Genomic DNA, 13,383 nt, shown 5'->3' with positions numbered 1-13,383 from the left:
CTTATTGTGAAACAAAGACATTTAAAGTGAGGATTGTGATGGGTGCTGATATAAAAATTTATATTAGATTAATATTGTCATTTTATAAAGCAGTATTTAATTGTTGAGTATTTTGCAGATTTATACCCACCTTTTAGTTTATCAGTGGGCCAAATGTCATTCATTCCGAAAGCAGTGAGTTATACCAGCAGTATATTTCAGGTGAATGCTGGACCTCCTAAGTCTTCATGGGCAGCAAGTCTTCTCCACTTAGCAGTGCCCTCTCTCTATAAACTGCCCGCCTGTTGCCGTTTAGTAGCTGGAATCTGAAACTGTTGTAATGTGCTTGACTGGGTACTACTGTAGGGCATTTTGGGGGCATGTGAGAGTTCTCTAAAGATATCTAGCTGTAATTGGAATGAACTGGAGCTGGAAACTTTTGACAGAGGAGGAAGAAGTGAATTTTATGAAGCCATAGGCAGTGTAAAATTGTGCTGCATTTTATTGATATGCCTTGACATTTTATCAAATTGATTTAAAGATAGGACAGTACACCAGACATGTCTTAAAAGAAGAAATGAAGTGTAAAAGATGTGCTACTGTAGGCATTCTGAATTATCCACGTATACTTGTGAATTACAAATTTTATGTTGATGTAAATCTAATATAACTTGTTTGTGAAAAACAATAGGTTCAGAGCGTTATCCAGTTTCGTCACAGAGTGCTGTGGTGGATGTTAGTTTCTTTATAATTATGAAGAAAATTACAGAATATTTAAAATTGTATAGTTAATTTTAAGCAAATAGGTGCTTTCATTTTTGTTTCTTCATAAAACTACCTTTTTATATCAGAAGATTGGAACTTTAAATAATGTATCCCTGTATCTTACTGTGTCTACTTCCCCGAATCAGCCACCAGTGTTACCAGACTCTTAACACTAAAGAAACACACACTGGTCTAGAGATAAGCATTTGTAAATTTAGAGGTTTACATTAAAACAAAGTGAGGTTTCTCAAATTTGATTAGTGCTTACTAAATAATGTTAAATTCTAGAAAGTAAGGGACACAGTCATGTGTGGTAGTTTATTTACATTGTAACTTCCAAATGAATTATTTATAATTAAAAAGTGGAAATTGCATGGGTCTGTATTTTTAGTTATAGCTAGTATATTATAATATTTAATTAATGCTACACCTTTTAATGACTTTTATCTTTTGAATAAAATATAGACGTTTAGGTTTAAGTTTTGTAATTTACCACTTTCTAATTCTAACGGTCTCATTTGCTCATTTCGAACAGAGAATTAATTCTTTTTTGGCCTACCTACCTATGTTAATACCGAAGCACTATAGGATTATAGAATTTTAGAATTGAACTGAACTGTCTTATTGATTGTTGCATAACAAACTCCCCCAAAATTAAGGGCTTAAAACAACAAACACTTATTATCCCAGAAATCTGGATGCAGCTTATCTGGGTGTCTATAGCTCAGGGTCTTTTCTGAGGTTGCCGGTAAGCTGCCGTGGGGGCTGTAGTCTCATCTGAAAGCTCAACTAGGGGAAGGTGCTTCAAGCTTGTTCTTGTGGCTCTTGGCAGGATTCAGTTCCTGGGTGTACTGGACTGAAGGCCTCAGTTTCTGGGCTGTTGGCTGGAGGCCTGCCTCTGATCTTTGCCCTGTGGGCCTATCCAAACAGCAGCTGACAGTATGGCAGCTGACTCCCCTCAGAGCAGACAGGAGAGAGAAGCAGAGCAGGTGATCCCTGGGATAGAAGTTATGGTCTTTTCATAACCCAGTTTTGGAAGTGGTAGCTCATTATTTCTGCTGTTTTCTGTTTGTTAGAGGCTACCAACTATAAGGACTTCAGTTTACTTTGTAAAGATTTCAAAAAAAAGGAAGGAAAAGAAAATGTGAAAGAAAAAGAACCCAAAGATGCACAAAGTCACTTACTGAGGCTCAGAAGGTAACTTCTTGAAGAGCTTAGACTAAATCTCAGATTTGCTGGTATTCAGGCCTTGTGCTGTGCTTATAACATATGATTCTTTTGAAAATATGAAATTTGATACAGATGTTGAGGTCACTTGTAAGACATATATTAAAAACTTTCAGAGTCATTTAGAATTGTCCCTAGTTTGTCATTTTGAAAAAATGGTAGCTAAATACACACCCACACACTTATAATAAGCATATATGTGTGTATATGTATGTGTGTTTGTGTGTATGGTGTATCTGCATGTATATATGTATCTCAAGAACTTTTGCTTTTGAGGAAGAGTCGAATATTAAAATTCTATAGCATATAAATTTGTACACAAGTTATTAGATAACTCTTGCTGTATATCAAGACTGTGTAACTGCTTTTTAGATAATTTGGGGGGGGGCTGTATACATAATTTATTTTTTATGTAAACCTTTCCCATTACAAGATCCCATGATTTATTTGTTTACAAATTTGGGTGTTCCTGCCCTTCTTTACTATGTATTTTTAAATCAAGTGTATTTGCCACATGAAAAGAAATACAACTATGGTGAGGTCAGATCCGGGAGGGTGTGAATTCAAATGTAACACTGGGATGTGTCAGGATGGTGATTTTCCTTTGGAAAATTTTATGTGAAATTTAAATGTGCATGCTATTTTTATAATGGTGATACCAAACAGAAACCACAAACAAAAAAGTCCAGGTAGGTAACCTGTGTGCTCTTTCTCACACCAGCTAAGAGAATGCATGTGTGCTATATCATTGGGTTTAATTGATCTTATATGGGGTGGGAACAAAGCTTTTTAAAACCTTATTGGAGTAAGGGGAGTATACATTAAATATTAATCTCAGTGTATACTAAATATGGGGGAGCATATATTAAATATAAACTTTAAAATCATTTTAAGTTTCACTTTTGCTGGAATTGTCTTAGAACTCTAGAACCAGGGGTTCTTTGTCTTTGTTCAGTCCAGACCCGCACATTCCAGGATGGTAGCCACTCGCTGCATGTGATTATTTACGTTTCAGTTATATTAAAGAAAATTAAATTGACTTTCTTGGTTGCATTAGTCACATTTCAGCTGCTCAGCAGCCATATGTGGCGAGTGACTACTGGACTGGACAGCATAGTAGAAAATCATAGAAAGTTCTATGCTGATATAGGCCTAATCCATTTTATATTTGATTTTGATCAAGGACTTGTGTTTCAAGTGCCAATCATTGAAATCACTGGCTAAGCTGAACTTTTTTTCTTCATTTTCATTTTCTAGTTTTTGGAGTCGTGAGGGATACAGACGTTTGGTCAATATTGTTTTAACATGCTTCAAATCAATCAGGTAAGTTTGTGTCGTGGCCTGTCATACTAATATGGTGCTTGGGCCATAAATTGTGGAACGTTTTTACTCAGCTTTTCTGTAACCATAACCTGACCACTGCTTTATAGAGCAATTACATGCTATCTATTCTTTATAGGAGACTGTGCAGGGCAGGTCATTTTGGATTATAGTAATGATCCTGAATAGTGATAACTTTCAAGAGCATTGAGCGTCCAGAACAGGTTTTCTGGTCCTTTTTGATGTTCCATCCCTCCAGGACGTGTTTGTATGTTCAGAATGCAGACGTCGTGATCTGTCTCCAGTAGTGGCAGTTCTGTAGGCTGAAAGCATTCTAATGACAAATCTTGTGAAGTCGTTGTATCAGTGTGTTAAAAAAGGGTTCCTTTTCTAGGGCATTGGAAAAGGCTAGAAGGAAGTACTCTGCTAAATAAATTATAGCATAGAATGCCTTAGACTCACTGAAAGAAATATTTTTTTTTAGGTCTTGGCATTTCTCCAAGAATTTATACACCTAATTTTCCCCTTCCTGAACAAGTCGGGCATTGTATCGTTAATTATAATATTAGAAAATACTTTGTTTTATTTAACATTTACAAATCAAAAAGTTTAATTTCATTGCAAAATTTGATTGCAAGAAGCACATTTATTTTTGTGATTGAGGAAGTTATACATGTCTCTTCCTCCACCCCTGCCCTCCATCCAGCTTACCTTTCCTAAGAAATCTCCAGTTCTTGTGCATCACACACCATTTCTAATGACTTAGAAGTTTACACCTGCTCTAGACCTCTTTTCTGAGCTTGAGAGTCATGGGGCAGTTACCAGCTTGATTTCTTAACTTGGATGTCTTTTTATATCTAAGATTTAACATGTGCACAGGAAACAATCAAAATGTTTCAGTTACACCGGACTGTTTCAGTTCCTAGAATGGGCAAGATCAGTCTAGTTGCAGGGGCTTTGCATAGACTACCTCGGCCTGGACCTCTCTTCACTTTCCTGTGCTCTGCTCACTTTACAGGCCTAGTATTTGCTCTCATAGCACCCTGACTGCCATTTTATTTAATATCCTGACACTTTCATGTTATTTAAATACGTAATTATTTGTTTAATGTCTGTTCATCATATATTTATTTATATGTCTATTGTCAGATGAATGTTCCAGGAAGGCAGTGGCCTTGCTTTATTTACTCTTGTATCCCCCAGTCCTAGAATAGTTCTTGTGTATGGTTCTAATGTGTTTGCTGAATGAGTGGATGAGTGGTGCTAGAGTTGTCATGAAAGCAAGGAGACCTGCATTCTTTTCAACAATAACCACATAATTGTGTTGTCAATTTGGTATTATATGATGCTTGCTTTACATAAATGCCATAAATGTAAAATCTCTCCCTTAGGCAAAGTTGTTCTTTGATTCTCTCCTTGCACTAGAAAATTTTCTGGGGCAACAAATACTGCTTTCATCAAACACATCACTAATATCAGTTTAAAGGCATCTTAAAGCTATACTGTGCTTAGTGCTTCCTGTACCTCCACAGTGGCTGTGAATTCCCATTGGATGCTTTCACGGAGCTTTATGAGACATGGCTTAAAAACTGTGCTGACTATCTGAAGTTGCCTCTAATTAACCTTATGATACCTGCCATTAACTGTATGGGTCCAATTGGAATAGTTTGCTTTTATATTCTACTGCAGACAGATGGAAGAAATCATTTTTTGCCAGTTAACATCACTGAAAATATAGTTCATAGATGAGCCTTACTCAGGATTTACTGGGTGCTGCCCGTCATGTTGAGTCAGGTGTTTTAAATAATTACTAAGCAACATTCTGCATGGCTGCAAATGCGTCCCTGGGCTTTGGTTAGAAATTGTCTATAGTGTCTGCAGATACACATACCTTGCTTGTAATATATATATATTCATAGATCCAGTTCAGGACCCTCTCTTGTTATTGATTAAGCTTTATCCCTCCAAAATGTTTGAGTTTGAGGGGAAAAGCTAACCTAATTTGGATTATAGAAGTTAGAGAGAAGACTTTCTCTTCAGCTAAGCCTAAAGTCACATTGAATTCTTCAACTTGTGAGTGATTTTCACGTTCACTCATTTTCATGGTGAGTGCTTTCCCTTTAGAGTGAGGATTCTTGAGATAAATGTGGCAAAAGGCTATTGAAGCCGAAACTCCATTTGAAGCTGTTGAAGTTTTTACTTAAGTGATTTTCAACACTGTCTTTAGGATTAGTAGTAAATTTTTATTTGGGAGGTCACTTTGTTGTCTTAAAATGCCTGAATAGTACTAACAAATTCCTGCAGGTATGTTGCTAGAACTAATTAAAACCTAGGCTGTTGAATACTAAGTTATTTGATTTTCTTATATTAATCCTGCCTGACATTATTATTATTAGGCAACTTGGGAATGTTCATGTTCTGTTAGAAGAATGGCACTTCTGCCTTTACATTGTGTTCCTCAGGTTTACTTTTGTGTTTTGGGAATGTGTCTTGTTACCCATATGCAACTCATATAGAAAAGTTAGGTGGTACAAATAAGCAAAAATAGAAAATCACAAATAATTCCACTGTTTTTTTGCAGAGATTATCACTGCTAATATTTTGGGGTGTAAACGTCTAGATATTTTTCTATGCAGGTATGTTTTTGTGTGAATATGTGTTATTTTAAAATCTGAGATTATACAACACCTAATATTCTGAATTGACTTAATAATCATAGTTTGGAAGTACTAAAATTTATTTAGTTAAATCCTTATTGTTGGACAGATTTTATATTACAGTTAGTGCCATGGTGAGACATTTTTTACACACATCTGTGTTCCTTTGTCCATTATTTTCTTGTAATTAATTACTAGAAATGAAAATACTAGTCAAAGAGGTATGTAGATTTTAAAGATATTTAATGCATAAATACCAAAAATACAAAAATATATCTATTAGAAGTTTATTAGAATGCCTGTTTCCTTACATCCTTGAAAAATTTTTAATGCTAGCCAATCTGTCTGACAAAAAGTGTTACTTTAATTTGCATTTCTATGATTTGTTTTTATTGTTTCTTTTGGTTTCATCTTTTGTGAATTGCTCATATGTGTCCACTGGTATCTTTTTCTTTTTATTTGTAAATAAAATTCTTTTGATTATACCCCCTTGAGAATTTTCTGAGCTAATATTTATAATCATTGCTTTATATATTTTTATTCATTATTTAATAAAAAGCTAATGAAAACTTATGTAGTTTGTTATAGTTTTGACCTTTCTCCCTGATGAGTAATTATGTGCTCCAAGGGAGAGGAAACCCATCTTAACATGAAGCTGTAGTAAATAAAAATTACGAAGACATATGAGCTGTGAAATGTGTTAAAACAAGTGGCTGATGTGGGGCAGATTTTTGGGGATTAGTTGGTTAGGCACACTTGACAGGGCGATGTATCTTAAGGGGTTGGGAAGTCTGTATTAGGCAGCTGTAGCATTGGGAGAACCCAGAGCAGAGGATTAAAAGAAGTGTGATTTAAAAAACAACGAAACAAATAAAAAAGCTACTAGCCCTGACTGTAGTGGCTCAATGTGTTGGGCATAGTCCTGCAAACTGAAGGGTTGCTGGTTCTATTCCTGGTCAGGGCACATGCCTGGATTGTGGGCCAAGTCCTTGGTTGGGAGTGTGTGAGAGGCAGCTGATTAGTGTTTCTCTTGTGCATCAATGTTTCCTTCCTTTCCTCCCTACCTTCCTCTCTCTCTAAAAATAAATAAATAAAATAAAAAAAATACTAAAAGTTAAAAAAAAAAAGGTTTAAATGGTTTCCCTTAAAGAGGTTTGGTAGTAGATACTGGGAATATTGACGCCAAGAGGAAGCTTTCTGGCCTGACTCAGGTGGAATGGAAGGACAGGCAAGACAAAATAGAATTTCAGTGCCCCCTACAGTACAAGGGGGAGCCGGGTGTCTGTCACATTGGGAGAATAAAGCTGCACCATTATATACCATAAGGTGTATAAATCCATATGAGCCTAATGGATAATGATAATGGATAATGGATAATGATAATGGATTATCCATTTAATGGATAATGATTCCTATCTCTCAGGTTGTGAGGAGTAACAAAGGCAAATGTTTAGTGTTAGTCCTTGGACTATTACTACTGCAGTTAGTATTTGTATGTATGTCGCCGCTGTTGTCGCTGTTGCCATTGCCCTCTGGCTCTTGAGATTGATGAGAGAGGCAGATGTTTAGGTTGGTGTGTTTGGTGGAATGGAGCTGTTGAACATTTCTCAAGACCAGGTCAGCTATACGTGCTCTCCTTCTCTTTCTTGCCACAGGTACCAGGGACTCTATTATTTTCTCTTAAAACCTGCTACCACTTACTCTTAGTTATTTTTTCTCTAAGTTTGGTTGTGGAGTACAATCTGCCCATCTGTCTTGAAGCCATAGGATGCAGTCTACCGTTAGAGGATTGAAAAAATAGTAAACTTCTCAGAATTAGCTGCCATGTCATGAATAGCCCTGTGGAGATCCCTGCTTGGTGAGGAATTGAGGCCTCCTGCCAACAGCTCACAAGGAACTGAGGCCTCCAGCCTACAGTGTGTGACTTAGCCTTTTTGAAGCAGATCTCCCTGCCCTTGTCAGGCCTCCAGCCCTAGATTACTGGCCCACCAACATCTTGACTACAATCTCATGAGAAATCCTGAGCCAGACCACCCAGCTAAGCTGCTCCTTGATTGCCAAACTCAAACTAATAATTGCCAGAAATTCTTAGGGCTAACTTGTTATGCAGTAATAACATATACCCTTCCTTTATAACAACTTGGGAACATATAAACATATACACAGTGGTTTGTAGACAATAGATGACAGGTGGCACCAGACTGTGGTATTGCATTGCACCAGTTTACCAGAGAGCCTAGAGGTGTTTTACAGGCTGCAGTGCAAGGAGGAAGTACCAGAGCAAAGCCCAGTATTGTTGAGATAGCAGCACAGATAAAAGTTTGGGAAGACCGCCCTGGCTGGTGTAGCTCAGCGGAATGAGCCTGCGAACTGAAGGATCATCAGTTCCGATTCCCAGTCAGGGCACATGCCTGGGTTGCAGGCCAAGTCCCCAGTAGGGAGCAAGTGAGAGGCAACCCACACACTGATGTTTCTCTCCTCCTCTCTCTCTCTTCCCCTCTGTCTAAAAATAAATAAATAAATAAATAAATAAATATCTTAAAAAAAAAAGTTTCGGAAGACCAAGGTGATTAGAATTGCAGGCCAGAGTACCAGAGAGAAGGAAGCTGTAGGAGCCAGGCATATTGAGTATATATTAAAGTAGAAGAGTGCACTCAAGCGTGTATGCACTCTGGAGACCTGCAGAGGGTTCTCCCTCAGTCTTTGGCTGAGTTTTGATCTGTAGATGATGATAGGACCTACTCAAAACCAGGGAAAGAACTACTGGAAAACAGTAAGAAAACAATGTCCAGAGCTCACAGAATGCTGGGAATATTTTGTGTCTCTGCTATCCAGACCTTGTAAAGACCTTCTAATATTGTACACAGTGCATTGGGAGGAGTCCTCAGAAGGCTCCAGGTGATCCCAAGTAATGAAACTGTGCCCAAGAACAAAGCCTGACACTATTTAGAGGAGTACAACACAATTCATAACCCAACAGTGTACAATTTATGGGTTTTGTCATCCAATCAAAAACTAAAATGCTTACTTCAGCTGTAATAAGGGGTAGAACATTTAGACAGAAGATCAGTAAGGAAAGAGAGGACTTGAACAACAATATAAACCAATTAGACCTAACAAACATATATAAAATACCCAGCAACAGCAGAATATACATCCTTCTCAAGTGCACATGAGACTTTCTCCAGGGATATACCATATGTTAAACCACAAAACAAGTTTCAGTACATTTTAATAAGATTGAAGACATACAAAGTATTTTCTCCCTTCAAAGTGGAATGAAGCTAAAAATAACAGAAAGAATACTAGAAAGCTCACAAATAATGTGGAAATTAATACTGTTAAATAATCAACAGTTCAAAGAAGAAATCACAGACAAAATTACAAAATAATTAGAGATGAATGAAAATGAAAACATTGTATACTATAACACATGAGATCCAGCAAAAGCAGTGGGAAATTCATAGCAGTAAACACATAAAGCAACTATGTTCAACCTTTTTCATTTCATGGCGCATACAAAGTAATTACTAAAATTCTGTGGCACACCAAAAAAATATATTTGCTGATCTGACAAAAAGTGTAATTTTGATTGATTTACAAAAAAAATAGTAATAGTAATTACCTCCCTTTTTTGCTCTAAGTGACTTTAGAAAAAAAAAAGTTGCCTATTCTTATATATACAGATTTCTGATACGAACAATTAACCAATCAGACACAATCCTATTATGTAATGTGACCAGTGAGATGCAACGCTATTATATGACATATATATTTAAGGTTCAAGACAGGGCATTCACACCAGATGGCCACTATTGTGTTGGTTGTCATTGAAATTATTTTTTTTACTTACTGATTTTAGAGAGAGAGAGGAAGGAGGACAGCGAGAGAAACACTGATTTGTTGTTCCACTTATTTATGCATTCATTGCTTGATTCTTATATGTGCCCTGACCAGGATTGAGCCTAGAACCTTGGCGTATCAGTACAACATTTCAGCTAACTGAGCAACCCAGCCAGGGCTGTTGTCATTTTTTTATTTGACAATCTAAGGGAGAAGATGTCAGTGCCCTTGACTAAATAGTCAGGTATTGCATGTTTTAAAAATTCTTGTGGCACACCAGCTTAAAATTGCTGACGTAAAGGAAGAAGAAACATCTCAAACAACTTTTCCCCTTAAGGAAACTAGAAAAGAGGAGCAGATTAAATCTAATACTAACAAAGAAAGGAAATAATAAAGATTAAAGTGAAGATAAACAAAATAGAAAATAGGAAACAATATAGAGAATTGGTGAAACCAAAAGTTCTTTGAAAAGACCAACAAATTGACAAACTTTTAGCTAGACTGGCAAAGGATAAAAAGAGCAAAAATGCATATAACTAAAATCAGAGGTGAAGGTGAGGACATTATCATTGACCTTAAAGAAATAAAAAAAGAATACTATGAATGAATATAGGAAAAAATTAGATAACTGACGTGAAATGGGTAAATTACTAGAAATAGAGATTATTATAACTGACTCAAGAAGAAATGGAAAATATAAACAGATTGAATCAATAATAAGAAAAACTCCTTCCCAAACAAAGAAAAGTCTAGGACCAGATGGCTTCACTGGCAAGAATTACCAAACATTTATTTATTTATTTTTAAATATTATTTTCAATTTTAGAGATAGGGGAAGGGAGGGGGAAAGGGAGGGAGAGAAGCATCAATTGGTTGCCTTATGTACACGCCCAAGGGGACAGAACCTGCGATTCAGGCATGTGCCCTGACGGGGAATCAAATTGGCTACCATTCAGTTGGCAGGACAATGCCCAACCAACTGAGCCATAACAGCCAGGGCTCTACCAAACATTTAAAGAATTGACACTAATCCTTCTTGAATTTTTCAAAAAAATAAGAAAGGAGAGAATAATAACTTATTCTAAACAAAGGTACCATGAGAAAACAACAAAGATTTTCTAAATGGAATCATATAGTATGTGTGCTACAGTGACTAGCTTATTTTACTTAGCATAATGTCTTTAAGGTTCACCCATGCTGCAGCATGTGTCAGAACTTCTTTTTTCTTTTTAAGGATTTTATTTTTTAGACAGAGGAAAAGGGAGGGAGAAAAAGAGGAAGAGTAACATTGATGTGCAAGAGAAACATTGATTGGTTGCCTCTCTCATGCCCCCCAAAAGGGACTGGCCCACAACCCAGGCATGTACCCTGACCGGGATTTGAACATGTGGAATTTTGGTTTACAGGCCAACATTCCAACCAACTGAGCCACATCAACCAGGGCTGTATATGGTCTTTGAAGAAGTGTCTGTTCAAGTTCATTACACATTTTTTGATTGGCATATTTTTGTTTTTGTTGAGATGTGAAGGTTCTTTATATATTATGGGTATTAATCCCTTTTCAGATATATCATTTGCAAAGGCAGTGATTTTTGAGAAAAGCAAAATCTGAGCGAATTCATTTTCAGCAGACTTGCACTACACGTAGTCTTAAAGGGAGTTCTTTAGGCAGAAAAAAAAAATACTAGCAGATGGAAATTTTGATCTTTGGAAAGGAATGGAGAGTGTAAAAAATTGTAAAATATGAGGTCTGTCCAAAAGGTATCCAGCTATGTAATATGAAAAACAGGGACATTTATTGAAGAAGACAGAAGGTACAGGAATAATTGTACATAGGACAACGATGCCGCAGTCCCCTTCAAAGTAGGGACCATGGGACGTCACACAGTTCTTCCAATCACCATCAGCTGTCCCATTGTTTTTTTCCTGAATCTTATCAACAGTCTGAAATCTCTTCCCTTTCAAAGGTGATTTTCGTTTTGGAAAAAGCCAGAAGTCACAGGGCGTCCAATCTGGGTTGTAGGGGGCTGAGTCACCTGGGTGATTTGTTGTTTCACCAAAAAACTCTGCATGAGATGCAGTGCATGAATGGATGCATTGTTGTGATGAAGCTGCCAATCACCAGTTGCTCATAGCTGTGGACTTCTGAATCATCTGAATAGTTTCCAGAGAGGAACTTTCGAGCTTAATGCAAAATTTGATGCAGATTCATTGCTCTACTCACTCATTTTGAATGCGACGGCCACACAGTGCACATGCTCACTCAACGGTGTCTATTGCCTCCACTGACTAGTAGAGTAAAGTTGTCAATGTTCCTGGATATGCATTCCAGTCCACTCTCCTTGGCTGCCAGGTTACATTGATGTCACACAAACCATTCTCATTATATTAACAATGGTTGGTTTTTTCTGGACAGGACTTGTATGTCATAAATATAAAAGACATTTTCTTAATTTTTATACTTTTCAAAAGATAATTGACTTTAAAGGAAAGATAAAATTGGAGGCTTATAATATGCATAGAAATAAATTGACATGTCAGTAGCATAAAGAAGTGGGGCATGGGAAAGGGACATATAGTATTGTTAGATACTTACACAGTACGTGCAGTGGTATAATACTATTTGAAGATAGGCTATGTATATTTTAGAGCAAATGCTATAAAATGAAAGAAAAATTATAAGCTCATAAAAGAAATAAAATTGAATACTGAAAAATAATCAGTATGGCCCTGGCTGAGTATCTTGGTTGGTGCATTGTCCCCTGTAGGCAAGGTTGTGGATTTGATCCCCAGTTGGGGCATGTGTAATAGTCAACCAGTGAATACATAAATAAGCGGAACAAAAAATTGATGTTTCTCTGTCCCTCTTTCTTTCCCTTCCTCTCTACATGTCTCTCTCCCTCCATCTCTCCTTTCCTCTCTCTGTCTCAAAAGTCAATAAATAAAAATTAAAAAAAAAATCAGTTCAAAGGGAGTTAGGTAAAGATGAAAAAAGGAAAAAGCAGATGGGACAAAAAAATATCAAAACATGGTACATTTTCCTAGTTTACAGCCGAGGGTCGTCTCTGAGGGCTGTAAAACTGGTATATATGGAACCTCCGTCTGTTTCCTTGGGACCAACAAATAGGTCTAGCTATAAGGTGGTATTAAAATTAACAGTGCTGGAGTGGTCCAAGATGGCAGAGGAGTATGGAAGCTACACTAACTTCCTACCAGGACCAATCTGGAATCACAACTAAGTTGAAGAGAAATCATCCTCAACAACCAATTGAATACTAGCTGAGAGACACCTTACAAACAAGGACAGACAGAAGAAACCACTTCACCACAAGACTGTGGGGAGTGTGGAGGAGGCTCCAGAGGGCTGGCTGGGCTCCTACAGGTGGTAGCTGAAGTTCCGGAGTGATACCTCAGTGGGTGGGGGGGTTCCCCCTGAGAACAAAGGGGTCAGAACCGCAAGCTGGGCTCCCCAGCCTACAGCACCAGAGCCAGAAAGGACCCCAGATAACACCCAGCTGTGGAAAACAGCATGGTTTCTATCCGCCAGGTAGAAATGGCTGGAGACACAGAAAGCCTTATAAAAGGGTCAATG

General features: G+C 37.2%; 1 protein-coding gene across 7 annotated transcripts in view; it reads left to right on the top strand.

The window, feature by feature from the left end:
- Positions 1-13,383, top strand: part of STAU2 (staufen double-stranded RNA binding protein 2) — a 356,018-nt gene that overhangs the window by 3,161 nt on the left and 339,474 nt on the right. For 5 of the 7 annotated variants that reach the window (XM_045186118.2, XM_045186119.2, XM_045186115.2 and 2 more), the window contains exons 2-3: positions 3,229-3,294; positions 5,873-5,927. In XM_045186118.2, coding sequence (XP_045042053.1) covers positions 5,922-5,927 — 6 coding nt within the window. In that variant the 5' untranslated portion in view covers positions 3,229-3,294; positions 5,873-5,921. The remainder of the gene's footprint in view (positions 1-3,228; positions 3,295-5,872; positions 5,928-13,383) is intronic. The other 2 variants (XM_024578270.3, XM_045186116.2) reach the window with 1 other exon arrangement.

The sequence above is a fragment of the Desmodus rotundus genome, chromosome 8 (genome assembly GCF_022682495.2).
Source record: "Desmodus rotundus isolate HL8 chromosome 8, HLdesRot8A.1, whole genome shotgun sequence".
Classification (NCBI taxonomy): Eukaryota; Metazoa; Chordata; class Mammalia; order Chiroptera; family Phyllostomidae; genus Desmodus; species Desmodus rotundus.
The sequence above is the reverse complement of the archived record's forward strand: the minus strand, read 5'-3'. Positions and strand labels throughout refer to the sequence as shown.